At 34.9% G+C, this 20205-nt stretch overlaps 1 protein-coding gene across 1 annotated transcript in view; it reads right to left on the reverse strand.

The window, feature by feature from the left end:
• The window catches only part of YTHDC2 (YTH domain containing 2), a 78706-nt gene extending 59260 nt beyond the window's left edge, over positions 1–19446 (reverse strand). Inside the window, exons 1-5 of the mRNA XM_032274375.1 lie at positions 19050–19446; positions 17761–17851; positions 8505–8701; positions 6894–7093; positions 859–1025 (exon numbers count right to left, since the gene is read on the reverse strand). Of these exons, the coding sequence (XP_032130266.1) occupies positions 859–1025; positions 6894–7093; positions 8505–8701; positions 17761–17851; positions 19050–19242 (848 nt within the window). The 5' untranslated portion in view covers positions 19243–19446. The remainder of the gene's footprint in view (positions 1–858; positions 1026–6893; positions 7094–8504; positions 8702–17760; positions 17852–19049) is intronic.
• Positions 19447–20205: the final 759 nt, after the last annotated feature.

Here is a 20205-nt window from a genome sequence, read left to right on the forward strand (position 1 = left end):
CATTACTTATATAATAGTGTACTGGTATGTACAGTTTATTGGTAAAGCTATGTGGTTTTGCAGTTATGTGAGACTGCCTGACAATAAATAGCCTTTTATATTAAGTGATGTATTTTGTTAAAGAACCTACGCTCTAAAAACAAAACAAAACCTTAAGTACTTTTTGTATGGTGATAAAGTATGTTACAAATGGAACCAGATTTTTTAATCACTACTGAGAACAAAGAAATAGTACTATTTGTCAAGAAGGCATTGCTAATACTACAGGATGAGTATCCCTTGTCCAAAATACTTGAGACAGAAAGTTTTAGATTTCGTATTTTTCTAGATTTTAGAATACCTCTAATTGAGCATCTCAATTCTGAAATCAAAAATCCAAAATGCTCCAAAGAGCATTCCCTTTCAGTGTCATGCTGGCACTCAAAAAGCTTTAGATTTTTGAGCATCTTGGATTTCAGATTTTTGGATGTGAGATGCTCAATTTGTACTACTATCAATAATAAATTCACTCACTAACAGTTATTGAGTGTTCACTATAAACTTCACCTCAAACCTGTGCTCTAGATGCTTTTCTTAAACTCATTTTATAGTTGAGGACACTGAGGCTCAAAGAGGTAAAATAACTATGATCATGAAACTATGAAATAGAATTTTTTTTCTATGGTTCAGAGTCTTTTTCAAACTATTCATTCAAAACTTCTCTAGATTTAGACATGACACTTCAACATCCCAATGTAGACTTACTTGGAGCAAAATGATCATTTAACTTTTCAACTAACACATCCTCGATTTTTAGTGAAATATACATAGTCTTTTTTAAGCATAATAAAAGACAAGATGCATGAGGACTGTTTTTACCTGCTTTCTAATCGGATCTGATAACCAATTGTTTGACCAATCCTTTCCCTTCTCTCTGCGGCAACTCTTTCAGCCACAGCAATAGCCGCCAATCGTCTTGGTTGAGTACAAAATATACGGCAGGGGATACCATTTTTAAAGCAATCGTCTAAAAGGAACTGAGGAATCTGAAACAAAAGTTTTAAAATACTATAAGATGACATGATCATATACTACAAAAAAACTAAGTGAATCAACAGAAAAACCATTAGAACTAAAAAAGTTCTGTAACAACTCCAAATATAATCATAAAATCAACAACATTCGTGTAACTAGTAATAATTAGCTAAATAACGTCATTTAAAAAGATCTTGCTCACAATAAAAACTAAAGCTAAAATATCGAAAATCAAATTTATCCAGGAATAGTTAAGGTTTACATGAAGATTATAAAATGCTACTGAAAAAAACATAAAAGGCTTGAATATATAAAGAAATATGCCATCTTCATGGATGGGGATAATCAATGCTGTAAAAATGTTAATTTCTCCCCAAATTATTCCATAAAGTCAATGAAATAAAAATCAAAATTCCATTGGGATTTTTTGAATAATGAAAAGCATTTAAAAAAATAGCCTATAATCCAGGATTGTACTTTTTTATAAATAAAATTCACACAAGTTGGAAAGATTTAAAATCAAAATCTTATCTACCCCCTACCACCATTGCCCTTATATCTTCTCCATAAAAGTAACTACTATTACTTATGAAATCTTTCAAGAAAAAAAATCTTTACAACCCAGAATATTTGTGTATACTGTATAAGAACTTTTCTTATCCACACAAAGTGATGATTGTACTTAATGTCTGTAATTTGCAATTTTCATATAACATACCAGATCTACCTAGTAACAGCTGCATATTCCATCCTCTGGATATGCAATAATTTAACAAACGATTAAACATTTAAGTAATTTCCAGTTTTTTAGGTTTATTATTGATGTTGTTTGGTATTAGAAACAACACTGCAATAAACACCTGTCTCCACATAGTTTTGGAAAGATATATATACTAGCAGTAAAATCACTAGTAGTGAAAATACTGAGTCAAAAAGTGCCTCAATTTTTAAATTAAAAAATTAAAATTTGTGCTGTGTACAAATCCCCAAAACAATTTATACTCCTACAAACAAAGCAACAAAGAAGAAGAGCTGCCTTCCAACACCCATACAAATACTTGGTATCATCAATTTTTTAATTTCTGCCAATCTATAGTTGAAAAATATGATGGTTTTTATTTTCATTTCTTTAACTGTGAGTAAAAGAAAACATCTTTTCATACACATGTTAGCCCCTAGGACTTTTTAAAAACTTGACTGGCTCATCCAGAAGCATAAATGTGTTAAATACTACCAAGAAATACTACAGAAAATCAAAGAGATCTTCCAAAAAATAATAAAAGAACATAGCGGGGGAAAAATCCTTACCTACAAAGAAGCAAAGTTAAGAATTACATCCAAGTTTGCCTCAGAAACAATGGAAGAAAAGAGTGGAGAGAAAGAACTGAGAGAAGAAGAAAAAAACCCACCATCCTAGAATTGTGTACTTTGCAAAATTATCTTTAAAAATGAAGGAGAAATGAAGACTTTCTCAGATGAATGCAAATTGAGAGAATTTGTTTTCAACAGACCACAGCCTTGCATGAAATTTGTTTTTAAGTTCTTTACAGGGAAAGAAAAATAACATGGACCAGAAACTTGAATCTTCATATTGAAAGAAAGAACTCTGAAGGAATAAATGGAGGTTAAAAAAAACTTTTTTAAGTTTTATTTTTCATATTCTTAATTGATCTACATATAACAATTGGTTCAAAATAATAATAGCAACAATGTAGTTGATTATGTATGTATATATTTTATGTGTCTGTACATGTATGTTTATATATGGTTACATATAAGTGAAACGAATGACAGCAATGATACAAGGGACAGGAGGGAGGAATTAGGATCATTTTAGGGTGTTTGTTTTGTTTTGTTTTGTTTGAGACAGGGTCTCTCTCACTCTGTCACCCAGACTGGAGTGCAGTGGTGCAATCTTGGCTCACTACAACCTCCACCTCCTAGGCTCAAGCAATTATCTTGCCTCAGCATTCCAAGTAGCTGAGATTACAGGCGCACGCCACTGCCATCCAGCTAATTGTTGTATTTTTAGTAGAGATGAGGTTTCACCATGTTGGCCAGGCTGGTCTAGAACTGCTGCGCTCAAATGATACACCTGCCTCAGCCTCCCAAAGTGCTAGGATTACAAGCATGAGCCACCATGCCCAGCCTATTTTGTTATTCATGTACTCACACTACTTGTAAAGTAGCATAGTGTTATTTGAAAGTGAACCTGGTTTATTTGTGAATGTATATTGCAAACTCTTGGGCAACTACTAAAAAAGGTAAACAATAAAGATTATTATGCTCACACTGTAAACAAAAAGCAGAATCCTGGTGCAGGAATAGATAATGAGATTAAAGACACATAAGAAAATTTTTAGAAATAGATCCTGGTACTATAGAAAGTTAGTATTTGGTCAAAAACAACATCTTAAATTGGGTCAGGAAGGTTAGGGGGGAAAGACAGATTGTTAAATGAGTTAAATTTGAACTGGAAATAAAATGAAAAAAAGTAAAATTCCTACCTGACATAATATAATAAAATAAATTTCAGATGAATTTTTAAAACAATATAAAAGTATTAGAATAAAATATTTATAGGGAGAGCCAGGTGTGGTGGTATGTACCTATAGTTCCAGCTACTTAAAAGGCAGAAGCAGGAGGATCCCTTGAGGCTACGAGTTCAAGGCTACAGTGAGCTATAATAAACTCTGAACAGCCACTGCACTCCAGTCTGGGAAACAGTGATACCCCATCTAAAAATAAATAAATAAATAAATATTTACAGAAAAATGTCTATTAATCTTAGGGTAGGAAATGCCTCTCTCAACATGCCCCAAAGCCCTAGAAAAATACTGACAGCTTTGACTAAAAATGTAAAACTACTAAACAAGATACCATAAACAAAGGTTTAAACAAAAAATTGGGAGAAATTATTTTTAACATGCTTTAATAGTCAACAGGCATGTATCTAGAATACATAAAGCACTCTAAAAAATACATCCAACATTAGTAAGCCAAATATATAAACAAGGAATTCATAGAAGATAGACAAGAGGCAAATAAAAGATACCAAGAATCAACAAAATTCAAGTTAAAATATTATTTTTTGCTTATCAGCTTGATAAAGGTTTAAAGAAATTATATCCATTCTTCCCAAGCTTTAGAGAAACAAGAACTTTCAATACTTTTAATACAGTAATACATTAACTCTTTTTTAGAGTTACAATGACCAGTTAATCTAGCTATTAAAATTTTAAGTGCTATATCCTTGATCTGGCATTTCCACTTCTAGGGAATTTATCCTATTGAAACATTCCTACAAATAAGCAAATAAATATTAGGATACAAGTAAGTACAATATAAGAAAAAGATTCCTACTCTATCACTTCTTAGCTATATTAACTAGAGATTAACATCCGTAAGTTTTAATTTTTATTCCTATTCCTCATCTGTAAAAAGATAAAACCCCCATGTCTTGGAGTTACTGAGCAGCTGAAATGAGACAACTCTTACATAACTCAGTACACAGTAAAGTGTCATTTTTCACCACTGTTTATCATTACAAAAATGTTCAGGAATACTATGCAGTTGCAGTTGTTTAGACAATGAGGCATATCTATAGGCACTGACTGGGAAAAATATTCAAATTTGTTAAGTGAAAAAAATCAAGATGCAAAATTATGTGTGCTTAGCCTATGCTGAAAAACCAATATATAACAATGCTATAAAGAGAACAAAAACAAAACATACAACCCCCCCCCACCCCCCCCCCCCACCCCCCCCCCCCCCCCCCCCGGAAAAAAAAAAAAAAAAAAAAAAAGCCACAACCCACAAGCATATATTTGGAGATTCTGACAGTAATGCAGCAATAAATGGTGGCAGGAGAATTTAAAATTTTTCACTTTCTGGTTAGGCATGGTGGCTCATGTCAATAATCCCAGCACTTTGGGAGGCCAAAGCAGGTGGATCACTTGAGCCCAGGAGTTCGAGACCAGCCTGGGCAACATGACAAAATCTCATCTCTACAAAAAATTTAAAAATTAGTTGGGTGTGGTGGCATGCACCTATAGCCCCAGCTACTTGGGATACTGAGGGAGGAGAATTGCTGGAGCTCAGGAGGTGGAGGGTGCATACCACTGCACTCTAGCCTGGGCTACAGAGTGAGACCCTGTCTCAAAAGAAAAAAAAAATTCTTCCACTTTCTATAAAAGTATTTTCCACAATGTTCAAGTTTCACACAATGAACACATAAGGAAAAAAAAATTCAAAAAGCACTTAGTTTCCTAATACCATTAAAGTCAAGATAAAATACTACTTTATATGTTTTTATTTTATATTTTAAAGAATAAAAACATTACTATTTTAACTCCTTAAACAGAAAAAAATTATTTCTCATTTGAATTCATTAAATTAATAGTGTCTTCTTAAAAAGCAAAGAGTATAATACTTAACTATGAATTAAATTCTCAAGTACCCTTTCACACCTAGTAAAATGATACACATAACTGTGGAAACAGGCACCCATAATTCCAGTATACAAATATCATTAGCAATGACATTCAAATAATTTAGATAAAGACACATTGATCACATTTTATCAAAACTTCCATAATCTCTATTCGATATAATTAGAACTGCTACAGTTAACACTTAATGGCAAAATTAGTCATCCTAAAAAAATTTTAACAATCTAAGACATGTAAACAAATTCTCTGGAGTAACTCCATGGAATTTCACTTAATCATAAAAAGAATTCATGCTGGGCTGGGCATGGAGGCGGGTACCTGTCATCCCAGCTATTCAGGAGGCTGAGGCAGTAGAATCATTTGGACCTGAGAGGTGAAGTTGCAGTAAGCTGAGATTGCGCCACTGCACTCCAGCCTGGGTGACTGAGTCAGATTCGGTCTCGAAAAAAAGAACTTATGCTGAAGAAAAATCTTACATATTGTCTTCAGAAAAAAAGTTCATCATGTTTTTAATATTTCAGTTTTACAGCATCAAGTTTTAAGGATAAAGAGATATAATTCTGTAAAAATGTTTACGTCCTTCAACTAAAAAACTGGTAAAGTTTATAGTCAACTTATTCCACCACCTTGCCTTATTTACTAAGTCTATTAAGCCAACCAAAATAATCATAAAAAATCTTAAGCAACTGTCAAAAGCAAAACTGTGTCCCTAAAAGAAGAAAACCTACAAATATATTTATTATTTTATCTGAACCTCTATCAAAAGCAATTTTTGTAATTTTAAGCTGAAATGCTGCAAGAATGAGCACAAGAAAGGGTCATATGATGTCATATTTACTACTTCCAATCTGTCATCCTATGAGTAAAACTTCATAAGGAGGTACTTTGATTCTAAAATTCCAGGTCAAACCTATCATATTAAGTCCATTCTACAGTCAACTTTATATTAATATTTGTTATTACTGCTTTTACTTTGGTTCCCATATGCAAAACACTATGCTAGGCACTTAACAGAGACAATCTCTACCCCTCACTATGAAAGGTAGCAATTATTAGTCCCAGTTTATAAATGAGGACTCTGGCTGACAGAGTTTACAAAAAGAGCCTAAACCTTCAATATGTGAGGAAATTGGAATCTAAACTCAAAGCCCACCTTCCTTCGATGATACCAAATCACTTTCTCACCACTATTTAAATAAAGGCCAAATGCACTAGTTTCAAAATAAGTAAATTATGTAAAACATTTTCTTTCTACAAATTCTCCAAATATATTCCAGCAGTAATTTATTTCTGAAATAACCATTACTATAATAACCACAAGTTTCTTTTTCTGTTTTTTTAAACATATGCAGTGTAAATTTGATATAAGATTATAATATGGGGCAAAATATATATATTTTTTCTAAAAACAACAAAAAAGAAACAAACCTGTGTAGTCTTTCCAGACCCAGTTTCTCCTACAATCAAAACTACTTTATTTTCCTTAATTATTTTAACAATTTCTTCCTGTTTCTCAAACACTGGTAAAGACTGCCTAAAAGAATCAAATTCGGATTCTCCTCTTTTCACTGGAATCTGAGGTATGCCATTGTTGAGTCGCCCACTTGTCTTGCTCATTTCCCGGTTTTCTTTGAAAATGAATAAAAGAACAAAAAATGTATGATCAACACTGAAAAAGAACTGTTAAAATAAAAATAAGTAATTTTTTTTTGCCAAGCCTAGAACAACATAACAAAAAAGATAATTTCTAACTTAATTCCTTTCAAATGTTTTCTTCTCAGTCTACATAAAGTTGTCAAAAAGTACCTCAATTGTTGTACTCTTACACATACTATTCTCATAGAACATGTTATAAATTTCAATATCAGTTAGAAAGCCAACCTCTTAGATATATTTCTGGTACACAATGTTTAAAAATTGATAAAAACGAATTATTCAATAGCCATTAAAAATGAAACAATTTTGATAATCTAAATGATTTTTAGGCTTGTTATAAATTTCTGTCAAGAATTTCACAGAAAATTTTTATAGTAGGAAGTAATGTGCATTCCACTTATAAGATCTGTCACGTACATTATAAAAACATACTACAAAAAATAAAATACCCCATATAGATTTAATGTTATACATCTAAGATTAAGTGATCAAATAGAATAATATGTGTTAAATACAAGGTCCTAATGTTAACAAATTTCCTAATTGAGTATTTTAGCCAACATCCACATTTAACTAAACAGGTAGGAATAAAGAAGAGGTAGGAAATGTTTTATATCCATATAGTTCAAAACATGTTTGTGTGCCTATATGTGAAGTGCAAGTTTTTTATATCTAGGAACACATATTTTCTATATTCTGCTGATCTATTCCAATAGACAATAATAACTATGTACAGTTTATCACCACAGGCAATAAAATAAATAGTTTTCTTACTAGGGAAGTGAGCTTTCCAAACAGTAAAATTACAAGTTTATTTTATAACCCAATACATTATTTATCTACCTTTGAACAACTTAATGTACTGAAGACTCTGTCCTGTTTCTTACCAGAGCTAAAGCCCCATTTCAAAATCTCACTTATTAGTGTGTCACAGCATCATAACATAGGAAAGTCTAGTTCCTGGAGTCAAACACCCGCTCTGCAGTTTACTGGCTGGTTTGGTGACCTTGAACAAAATATTTAAGTCCTCTAAGCCTCAGTTTCTTCACCTGTGAAATAGGGGAAATTCTTACCTTGCAAGGGTTGCTATGAGGCCCCATACATAGGGTTTAGTATACCACCTCGTACCTCGCACACAGTTAATGCTCAATAAACGGTAGCTATTGATATTATTATAACACTTAAAAAACACTTGGTTCAACTTAATGACATGCTTTAAAACTGCACTTTGTTTCAAATATTTACAACTCTTAATCATTTCTAACAAACTATTCCAGTCGAGAAATCTTATTTCATCTTAATTTTCAAAAATAAATCTAAAATGGAAAAAGAACAGTCATCAAATAATAGGGTAAATGAGGAAGCTCCCCAGAAAATACATACCAGCTTCAACTGCAAACACATTTCCTCTTTCTGTTTTAGGCAGAAGTTCTGTACGCTCTTTATTGGTGACAGGAAATCTTTGAATTAGGCTCCTAACAGCATGTTTTGTATTATGAGTCAAATTACAGGTCATCATTGCATGAGCTGTTTCTGATCCATCTTTCTTCTTCACAGTTAGGTATCTATTTGCTCCCTTTCTGAATATTAATAAAAATCATTTATTTACTATATATAGTCAACTTGTTCACATATGATGTATGCCTACTTAGAAAATATGTCTCAAGCAAAACATTGAAAAAAATTAAAATGCTTTGGGATAAGATGCTGGAAGTCCAAAGAAAATTCAGTAAAGAAAGAATTGGGCTAAAGTGGGCATAAGACTATTTTTAATTAAAATTTCAAGTGCTGCAAATCCAATTTGAAGTCCACTAAAAAGGCTTACTTACCCATAAGTGTTAAAGTTTGTCTTTAGCAGACTTCATGGTAAATGAAACATCACCAGTTAATATAATACATGCTGGGAAGCATACAGAGGGGGGAAAAAAAACAATCTGAACAACAGAACCTAAAAATAATAATGAAAAAGTTATGGTCCATAGTTCAGACTAATATGTCCCAGTGAATGTTTCCACAGTATGTTGGTAATGAGACACTCCCATGAAAACCTGTTAAGAGAGCCAAGTTTAGTGGTTGGACCAAAAAAGCATAAATCAGCGTTATTGATAAATAATTTCAGATGCATTTTTAATACAATATTTTCCAAAGCTTCTGCTTCTACTCTTCAATTATAAGGTAATGATGATTTATAACTGTTCAAGTTATTTACTATAGGTATATTGTTTCCTTAACTGGTCCAGGACTAAGCATGTCTTTTATGACTTTTGTAGCTCTAAGAGTAGTAGGTATAGTGTTATATACCAGGAAGTTCCCAAATGTGTTTTGAATGATTTCGTAATACATGCCTATAATGTAGCAGTGTAATACTGATTAAGAACTCAGGCTCCAAAGGCACACAGACCTGAGTTTGAATCCCACCCCTACCACTTACTAGCTGTGGCAATACAGAAAAATTATTTAATGGCTCTGAGCCTAACACAATAATAATATGTACCTCAAAGGATTATTCACATATTAAGATAATACATGCCAAGTGCAGTATCTGTTACAGAGTAGACACTAAATAAATACAAACTATTATTATAGTCAGAAACAATATTATTTCTTAAATGTAAAAGTTACCAAAAATATTTCATAAAATGTTTTGCCATTTGTTAACGTCACTATTATGTTATGCAAATAATCAACAGAGCCATAAATACAATGAAAAACATAATTTACAATGCAAATTTTATTATTTTCCTAATTTTCATTAGATGTAAATTTTGTCAACAGTATTGTTACCATAAGAGTGATATTAACTGGGGATTGCTGGCTGGTTTGATGTCCTTAAGCAAAATATTTAACTCCTCTAAGCCTCAGTTTCTTCACCTGTGAAATAGGGGAAATTCTTATAAGTTTTCTAAGTTAGGCTTCCAATTTATCAAGGTTTCTGGAAACTCCTTATTCAATGTTTCAACGAACTATAAGCTTTCTATGTGGTTATGTCACTCATTAACAAGTACTTGGTGGTGCTTAAAATGATGCTATAAAGATGAAATAAAATGTAACCTAATCTAGAAGTTTCAATTATTTCCATGATAAATTCAAATTACTGAATCTGGAAATGTTCTCTAAAGTAGGTTCTTTTCCCATGGACCTTTCTGAAACTTCAGGACAGTCATTATAGACTCAATAATTCATTATTACCCTTCTGTGATGTTCATTTCATAAAATTTTAACTACAAAAGGCAGGAAATAAGCTGAAACGAGCACCAGAACAAATGGTAGGAGGCTAAAATTCAGCCAGTAATAAACTTTCAACTAGTTATATGATCAACAGTAAATCATTTTACTTCTCTGACACAGTATAACGGTTAATTTTTAAAACCTCATATTTTTTAAGAACTGAAAAATGCTTTAATTTTCTTAAAAATCATCTCAGAAAGGTTTTGCTGTACTTCACTTTAAATTTTATTCATTCACTCAATTATTTATCATATATTAACAAAACACTGACTTTATGCCAGGCATTATGGTAGAAGGCAGGAATACAAAACTGAATAAAACAGATCCTTTCCTCAACAAACTCACAACTGAAATAATAAGTCAGATTAAAAGTTTCCTAATATAGGTTACCTAATATAGCATTTATGTATTTTAAAAAACTCACAATAAGCAGGTGGGACTACTTAGCCATTATCATTTAAAATCTACTGAATTCAGTTTGAACACATATGGTAGAATGGAAAGATGAACTTGATGGTTTTATGTTTTAGTAAAAGATTCTACTTGTAATTTTACTGATTATTCCTACCATAGTCAGAACCACAGTGACACTGATGTATCATAAAAGGATTAATAAAATTTTTGGTAAAATATTCACCTCATTGTTGCAAGGATAGAAACATTTAATACAGTAGAAATTTGTCTTACTATGTATATTAACACAGTGGGATCGCCTCATTATGCTTTCATTCCAAGATAACTGAAACTGCTTTGAGGAAAAACACAGGAATCCTTTATGCAAAGCAAAATTAACTAAAAACTAGCTGCACATGTAGAAAAGATGCTAAGTGAAATTCACAAGAGTTTTAAAAAATAAAATGTAAACTCCATAAGCAACTTTTAAATATAAAAGTAAATGTAATAAAATTACAGATAAGAGCATCATAACTTCTAACTTTCAAAAAGTAAAAGTAACCTATGCATTTTTGCATTTCAATGGCTTCTTCCTTTGAAAGAAAAATGATGCTGGGTAAATAAATAAATAAATAAATATAAAAATAAATTAAAAAAAGAAAAAAAGATTCTATCAGTAATCAAATTGGACACAATGTTATTAATTTGTTAATTTACAAAGCATGTTATTAAACATTCAAATCAAATATAAACATATACCTCAATATTCCCTACTTTCCAAATCTCAGAACAGTTTAAAAGATCAGCTGAAGAGCCAAAATCTGAAAATGACTATTTAAAAACCTCACAGACACCAGGAGCTAATGTCTCTTAAATAACAAAAAAATCAGGCATTTATTTGATGCCTACTAAGTACTTCATTTCATATTCCCTTAATTTATACTCCCATTAGGCAGACAGACACAAAGATCTAGCTCCAAACCACTTTCTCCCCAATATCATAATACAGAATTGGAAATGCATTAAAGTTTTCATCATGCTAATCTGCACTTTTTTATGATTATCTAAAAACTAATAAACCAACCAGTTCACTTCATGTTGTTGTTAAACAGCACAGTAGCTTTCACGGCATGGTCACCATGCCAATAGTAAATTCATTTTTCTGGTCTTAATGAACTATAAGCTAAGTTGAAGATGAGATCTATCCAATATTTCTGTTCTAAATCCTCAAAGCACCTACTACATTGCTATAAACTTGCTGTGAACATCAAAAAATAATCGGTTAAGCCTCACTGTGTTCAAATCCTGGCTCTGACACTTGCTAGCTGTGTGATCTCAGGAAAATTACTTAACATCTCTAGGCTTTAATTGCCTCATCTGTTATATAGATACCAGGTGTTAAAATAGATTCTGCTTTATAATACTGTTAAGATCAGTGGTAGACTGGATAAATAAAATGTGGTACATATACACCATGGAATACTATGCAGTCATACAAAAGAACAAGACCATGTCCTTTGCAGAAAAACTGATGTAACTGAAAGCCACTGTCCTTAGCAAACTAACACAAGAACAGAAATCAAAATACATGTTCTTTTTGTAAGTGGGAGCTAAATGATGAGAACACATGGACATAAAGGGGAACAACAAGCACTGGGGCCTATCAGAGGGTAAATGATGGAAGGAGAGGATCAAGAAAAATAACTAATGGGTACTAGGATTAATACCAGGTGATGAAATAATCTGTACAACAAACCTCCTTGACATATGTTTACCTATGTAACAAACCTGCACATGTACCCCGAACTTAAATAAAAGCTGAAAAATAAACTATATCCATACTAGTATACAAATGTAGGCATGCTCTGACATACATCCTGCTGCATTTAATGTATAAAAAGGAACCACTGGTCCTTGTTGCTCACTTCTGTGAACAGGAAGTACACTAAGGCCATGAAAGTCATTCACTTTCATCAGCCCCAATCCAAGGGCCCTCACCCAATGAGACTGCTGACTCCTTCTCATTAAAAAAAAGAAAAAAAAAATAATAGATTTTTTAATTTTCAATAATTCTTTAATTCTTAGGAAAACCCAGTATAAACTTGATCTAATTTTTATTTAATTTGATAATATTTTATTTAGCATATTATATCTATGATCATACACCCATAATTTTCATTTCTAATATTTTCCTTATCTGATTTAGGTAGCAAAGTTATACTAGTTTCATAAAAAAAAAATAGGTGTCCCTATCTTTAACTCTCCAGGAAAAACTGAAGTAAAAATGAAATTATATTTACTGTGCAGCCATAAAAAGAATGAGTTCATATCCTTTGCAGGGACATGGAAAAAGCTGGAAACTATCATCCTCGGCAAACTAACACAGGAACAGAAAACCAAACACTGCATGTTCTCACTCATAAGTGGGAGCTGAACAATGAGAACACATGGACACGGAGAGGGAAGCATCACACACCGGGGCCTGTTGAGGGGTGGGGGAAAAGGGAAGGGAGAACTTTAGGACTAATACCTAATGCATGTGGGACTTAAAACCTAGATGACGGGTTGATAAGTGCAGCAAACCACCAGGGCACATGTATACCTATGTAACAAACCTGGACATTGAGCACACATATCCCAGAACTTAAAGAAAAATAAAACAAAATAAAATAAAGAAATTATATTTATTGACTCTGATTTAAATTACCTCTGAACAGGCTTTTGTGTAAGTAAATTTCTAATATTCATTAAATTTATATAATGAATTTTTTTTAAAAAACTGTTGTTAGGATTAAATGATAATCCACTTAACGCACCTAACACAAGTACACAACAGTGCTTAATAAATGTTTGCTCCCAACTCCTGAAGGAATGCAGCCCGGCCAATATCTTAAGTCCATGGGACCTGTTGTTGGACTTCTGACCTCCAGAACTGTAAGATAATTTTAGCCACCAAAAAACAAGTTAACTCCTGTTAACTACTGTTATTATTGGACACAGCAGGGTTTCTTTTCAGTGGATATCAAAAAATTCACTAAGAGAGTTCATTACCTGAAAACCATTTTTCCTATTTTGGCTGGGAGAAGAGAGGAAGCATGCAGTTCGCAACTCTCCAAGACAGGAGGCAAGATAGGCAGTAATCTACATCTGAAAAGGGGAGTATCCCTGTAGGTTGGAGCCTCTGGTCATGGTCAGTAGAGTACTTTAGTACCTATTAGGCAGTAAGTGACCTTAGCAGTCACAGAATAAGAAACATGTACTTAGAAAATCTACTTTCATAAACTTCATATTTTCTCATTCTACAGGTTTTTAACAAAGTTCATTTTGCAAAATCCATTTTGTCCAACTTGGACTGAGAAAAACTGGAATGAGCTTTTGTTTTAGTTATAAACAAGCCAAAGAATTAGAAAAGTGTACTCTTAAGACTAAAACACATTGACCTCAGTGTGACTTTAAACACAACCTTTAAAGTTGAGGAAAAAAGGTAAATAATGATGTGAAATTTTTGGTATGTGAAATCTGACTAGAATTTCAAAGAAAACTTGAGAATATACTAAAAATCACACAATAAGGTTTTTACCCCAAGAAGAATGTTTTCACTAAAAGATGAGCAATTATAAAAAATAATCAAAACAGGGCTGGGTGCAATAGGTTAGGCCTATAATCCCAATACTTTGGGAGGCCTAGGCAGGAGGATCACTTGAGCCCAGGAGTTTGAGACCAGGCTGAGCAACACAGCAAGACCCCATCTCTACCAAAAAAAAAAAAATTTTCAAATTAGCCAGGCATGGTGGCGCATGCCTGTGGTCCTAGCTACTTGGGAGGAGACCCTGAGCCTAGGCATTCGAGGCTATAGTGATCTATGATTGTGCCACTGCACTCCAGCCTGGGCAACAAAGGAAGACCCTGTCTCTAAAAAATAAAAATAAAAATAATCAAAGCAGGTAAAATTCAACTCTTTAGAAGAAGATGAAAAGCAAAATCCATCACAAATGGCTTAATTTTTAAAGAAAGAATACCAAAAAGAAGAAACTGACCAGAAAAAAATAGAAAATTATCACACAAAATGGCTGGAATCTAACTTAAGAAGCCAAAATAAGAGAATGAGGCAATGAGAAACTGGGAATACAATCCAGACTTTCTGCCCTTTACACCACGTGGCCTGTCAAATTTGTACTAAGAAACTATAATATCACACACACTTACACACACACATAAACTAACCTGCTAAGTCAATAAAGTTAGTGATAGATTAAAAAAAAAAAAAAAAAATCTGGCTGGGCCCAGCGGTTCATGTCTGTAATCTCAGCACTTTGGAAGGCCAAGGAGAGAGGACTGCTTGAGCCCAGGAGTTCAAGACCATCCTGGGCAACAAAGTGAGATGCTGTCTCTACCAAAAAAAAAATTAGTTGGGTGTGGTGGTACATGCCTGTAGTCCCAGCTACTCAGGAGGCTGAGGTGAGAGGATTGATTGGGCCTTCCCGGGAGGTGGAGGCTGCAGTGAGCAGTGAGCCATGATCAAGGCAAAGGGTGAACAGAAAATTTCATGAAATGTAAGTCAGGTACAAATTCTCACAAAAATGAAAAGAAAGGATTTGAGAAGTAGATTCAAAGTAATTTATTTCACTTTGTGAAAAGAAGAAAAGGCATTTGAAAATCACAAGGACCACTAAGAAAATATAGTACAAAGTTTACTCAAAGATGAAAAGGAGAGACAAGGAGCCAGGGTATTTAATAAGAAAGTTTGAAAGCATTAAGGTTATAGGTATTAGGGACTGGATAAACAGGCAGGATTGCCTTGCTTCCCTTAGCATCTCTTTCCTTTTTCTTCTTTCTCTGGTTCTTCAATGTTTTCGCATTCCCAATTTTTGCCCCCATAACTTTCTTTGTGATTTCTCCTTCCCAAGATATTTATTCATTGTGGATCAACCCTTAGATGACTAAGCTACTGAAGAGTCGGACAAGTAGTCTACTTTAATGGACTGCTTTTCTAAGTTAGCTGCTTAGAAAAAAGGCCCTTGTAACCATAGAAATGATGTAGCTACAGAGCTGTACATTTATAACAGGTGTTTCCCAGTGCAGAACCAGAACCTCTTACCTGCAACTAGTAAACCCAAACAGTGCTAAAAACTGGAAGCTTTTAAGTTTGCAGTGACCTCATTTGACATCAAATGTGTTCAAGTGATTAAACTGACATGAGGTTATTAATAGTCTCAGTGAGAATATTCATAGACTTTCCAACAAAAATATAAATGTGACTAAAAGTGATGTCCACATCTTATTAGGTATATTACATAACATATTGCAAATATACCCAGGTACCTTTCTAAGTATAAAAAATCTGAATCTCAAATATATTTGGCCCAGATGTTTCTGGATAAATTGTGGCTCTGAACTATATTTTTATCTTCAAGTGCAGTATTTTACCTACCTAGTGGACTATAATACGGGCACACTCAGGAATCCAACCACTGTTCCAGCACTGGCCTTAGTAATATTCTAAAGCACATTTACCTAAACTAAATCCTGTTTCAGTAATTTATCACGGTAGTAGGTAGTCATATGCAAGGCATTCCTACATCAACTACTTTCATCTTAGGATCTTTTGAATATTTATTTATTAATATATTTACTTAATATTAAGTTTTGTTTTCCCTCTTCCTAACCTAAAAACAGGTAAGCTGAAATTTTATCTTTCTTCTTAGCAGTCTCAACCTGGGCAATTTTGCTCTCCAGAGGACATCTGGCAACCTCTAGAGGCATCCTGGGTTGTCACAACTGGGGTTGGGAGTATTAGTGATATGTAGCAGTAAATGCTAGGGATGCTGTTAAACACCCTACAATACACAAAACGATAAAGGATTATCCACCCCAACATGTCAATAGCACCAATAGTGAGAAAGCTTCCTTTATATTGATCCCACCATCCTTATTGACAAAATGAAATAGCTCCACATAATTTTAGAGTTTTTCAATTTGGATGGCTCAAATGACTTTTCCCCACTATAGCTCTGTGATTCTCCCAACAATTTCCTCCTGTACCACTTTTTAAAATCATTTCTAATCATCAGATTCTTGACTTGGTAGGAAAGAAAACAATGAACATATGTTCTAAAGCTTACTATTACAGCGCAGTAACAGGAAAAGAAATAAGCTCTATAAATAATTGTACTTATTATCTTTTGTACATCCATTCTTCAAATTAAGAGATTTTGTTTCTATCCAAAACTGAAAATGTTTTTCTCAAGCAATCAACTTCAACTTTTAAAGTGTTTTTTTCTTACATCTTAAAATTTACCTTTGAAGGAGTTCAGAGCATGCCACCCAAAAATATGTCACTCTGGCACAAGGATTATTTTGAGCTGAAGGCAACTGAGAAGAACAGAAGAAATACTCTGCCCTCCCCCGCTTTACCAGAAAGGGAAGGACTATTCTTAATAAGAGAAACCACTCTAGACTCTTAACCCAGAGACAGCACCAGAGGAACCCAAAAAACCAACCTTGCTAAAACAACACATATCTTCCATTAGTTTCCCCATATATACCTTCCCAAAATGTACTGCACCTACAAGTTCAAAGTCCTTTACCTTTGTCTTGTCATTTTTAAATAAATTCATTGTTCTTTATTAAGATACCACATAAGCCCCATGTTTGAGTTACTTATCAAGTTCTCCCCTATGTATGCATGATGCATGTCTTAATAAGCTTATGTTTTTCTCTTGTTAATATGCCTTTTATCAGTATAATTTGCAAGGTCCCAGCCAAAGAACCTAAGCTGGGTAGAGGAAAAAGCATTTTCCTGGGGAAAAACATAACAAAACAAAAAAAGGGGGGAAGGGTAGATAGGAGGAAGAGGGAAGAGCTGAATTTGGTACAGATCTGAATCATTTTATCTACATACGATATAATGAAAAATGTCAAGCTAAAACAGTAATAAATACTTAAACATAGTCAGAAACATTTCTCCCTTTTTTTGGGCAAATCTTTTTTTCAAAAATAAGAAAAGCTACCAACTTACCCTTTACTTTTAGAGACCAAACCAAGAGACTGACTGAGTCGATGAATAAAGGCTCTTTCAGTACTGGTCAAAGAAGAAGGAAATTCCATTTCTACATGGAAAAAAAAACAAAATAGTACAATTTGTAGACCGGCAACTTTCTTTCAAATAATACACACATATAAAATATGAAAAACATATATAATCAAATTTATTGTACTTTATGTGAGGTTAACTTACTTTATATTTCATATTCTTTAAGTAAGCTAATATATTTTATTAATTCAACAACTACTGAATGCCTACCAGAATTCTGATATTAATACAAAGATATCTATGTATTAAACCTAAATGTGATACAGTCCTCTAATGTTCACCAAAAACGACTCCTTTTACTTACGCTGGAATTTTGAATTGGTATAATAATTGAACATATTTATCTTGGTCCCTACTTGTTTAGTTAACAAAATATTTCTTTTCTTCAATGATGAAATATGCTCAAACATAAGAACTCTCAACAGGAAACTCTATTGTTTTTGCTTTCAAAGCTGTATAGAATTCATATTCCACTATTTCAGAGGGATTTGTTATGTATTGCTGCCACTTTCTCTTTTTTTCTAATGTGAGTTCATAATCTCTCTGCCCAGAACTGCCCCATTTTGAACTATAAGATTCCAGGGTAAGAGGTCCCCTAATTAAGCCAGCAGGTCGGAATGAGCCCTCAACATACTGTACAAGTCACCACAGGTCAGTTGCTGGTTCCGCATTATGCGACCCAAGACGAGTAGCTTTCTAACCTCATGAGGTGTGGAAGATGCTTCCTATGCCAAACCAGTTTAATTTAAGTGGGTGGCGTGGTGCTTCGGGATTCAAAAGTATTGCCGCTGCTTTTACTTATCTGTTTGATTTCCTTCTGCTCTTCTACATCTGTAGCTTAAACGTGCCACAATTAATCTGACACCTCCTTAAAAAGTCTTTTTAAGGGTAAGGACTAACCGGTATCTGAAACACTGTGGCTTAACCACCCAAGGCTGCTGAAAGACGCGGAGGAAGAAACACTTCCCGCTAGGGAGCAAAGTGCCCGTAACCCCACGGACCCGCAGAGCAGCTCGCAGATCTCCACATCCTACCGCGGGGCCAACAGCCGCGCTCCAGACCCAGGTGCCGCCACTGATGCCCGCCCGGGGTGGTGGCCCGGGTCTTCCCTCCCTCTTCAGAAGCAGCCCCTTCACTCGGTGGGTCCAGGTTTGGGGGTTGCTGGGGTGAGGGGGTGTCCAGACGGCTGGCAGGGTCCCTGTCGGGAACCTCACCTCTCTGGTCCCCGTATCGGAAGCGCTCCAGCGCGATATTGACTGCGATCTTCACCTCCTCATCAATGCGAATGTCCTTCAGCCCCTTGGCCCGGCCGCCGCCCCCAGGGCCACAAGGCGCGGGGCCGCCGCCGCCGCCGCCGCCACCGCCAGGGGCCGGCTGTCGCGGGGAGACGCTGCTCGGTCTGGACATTGCCCTGAAGAGATGGTCTCCCGGCACAGGAGCGGCCAGGCCTGCTGGCTGACAGCCAATGACAGGGACTGGGGGACTCCGAGGCCACTACCGGGCGGTTCCGCAAGTGGCCTGCGTTGGGCTGAGGTCACCAGAGAGCCCCGAGTCACAACAGCCCAAGAAAAGCCAGCGCCGTTGATATCCTGGCGGGGCGGGGAGCGCGGGCGTAATGACGTCACCAGGGCCGGCGCCCGTGACCTCAGCGCGGCCTCCGCTGCGCGCCTAAAGGAGGCTCCTCGCGGAGCTGCGGTGCAGTCCTCTTTCCCCGCCACTCACCAGGGGCCGCTCCACATTTCCTTGTTCGCTCACTCGTTACCTGGTTTAGTCCTTCATTAATTCCTGCATAAAGCATATATGGGCTCTTACTATGGAACTGGCACTATGCCACGCCCTTGACATACGTTGCAGAATCAGAGAACTAAGGTTCCTGCCCTCATGGAGTTTATATTCCAGTGGGAGGAGTGTTGCCAGATTTAGCAAATAAGAATACAGATGCCTAATTAATTTGCATTTCAAATAAACGAAAAATTTTAGTACATGTATTTCCGGTGCGATATTTTGGAAAAATATTATTAAAAATACATATACTAAAAAATGAGCGACTGTTAGGTGTCTTGCATTCTTCTGCTTTATGAATGGGAGATTTTAATGCAAGTATGCCACCCTTGCTCTATCACGTTACTCAGCGTAGCTGAGTGGAGGCAGGTATGTAGCACATATTTACATAGTTCATGGGTTACCTGACAATGAGAATACACATCTGAATCTAATAAAGAGCACTGTGTGTCAGCAACAGATCTGGATGCAGTGACTAGCTGGAACTCCAGGTGTCTCGGGAGGGTATATGTATACTCTGTGTGTGGTAAGAAGAGGGCGGAATATTTGGTGAAAAGAAGTATAAACTGTGGCAAAGAATACTAAAGC

This window comes from Sapajus apella, unplaced genomic scaffold (genome assembly GCF_009761245.1).
Source record: "Sapajus apella isolate SASKATOON/1434 unplaced genomic scaffold, GSC_monkey_1.0 scaffold1, whole genome shotgun sequence".
NCBI classification, from domain to species: Eukaryota; Metazoa; Chordata; class Mammalia; order Primates; family Cebidae; genus Sapajus; species Sapajus apella.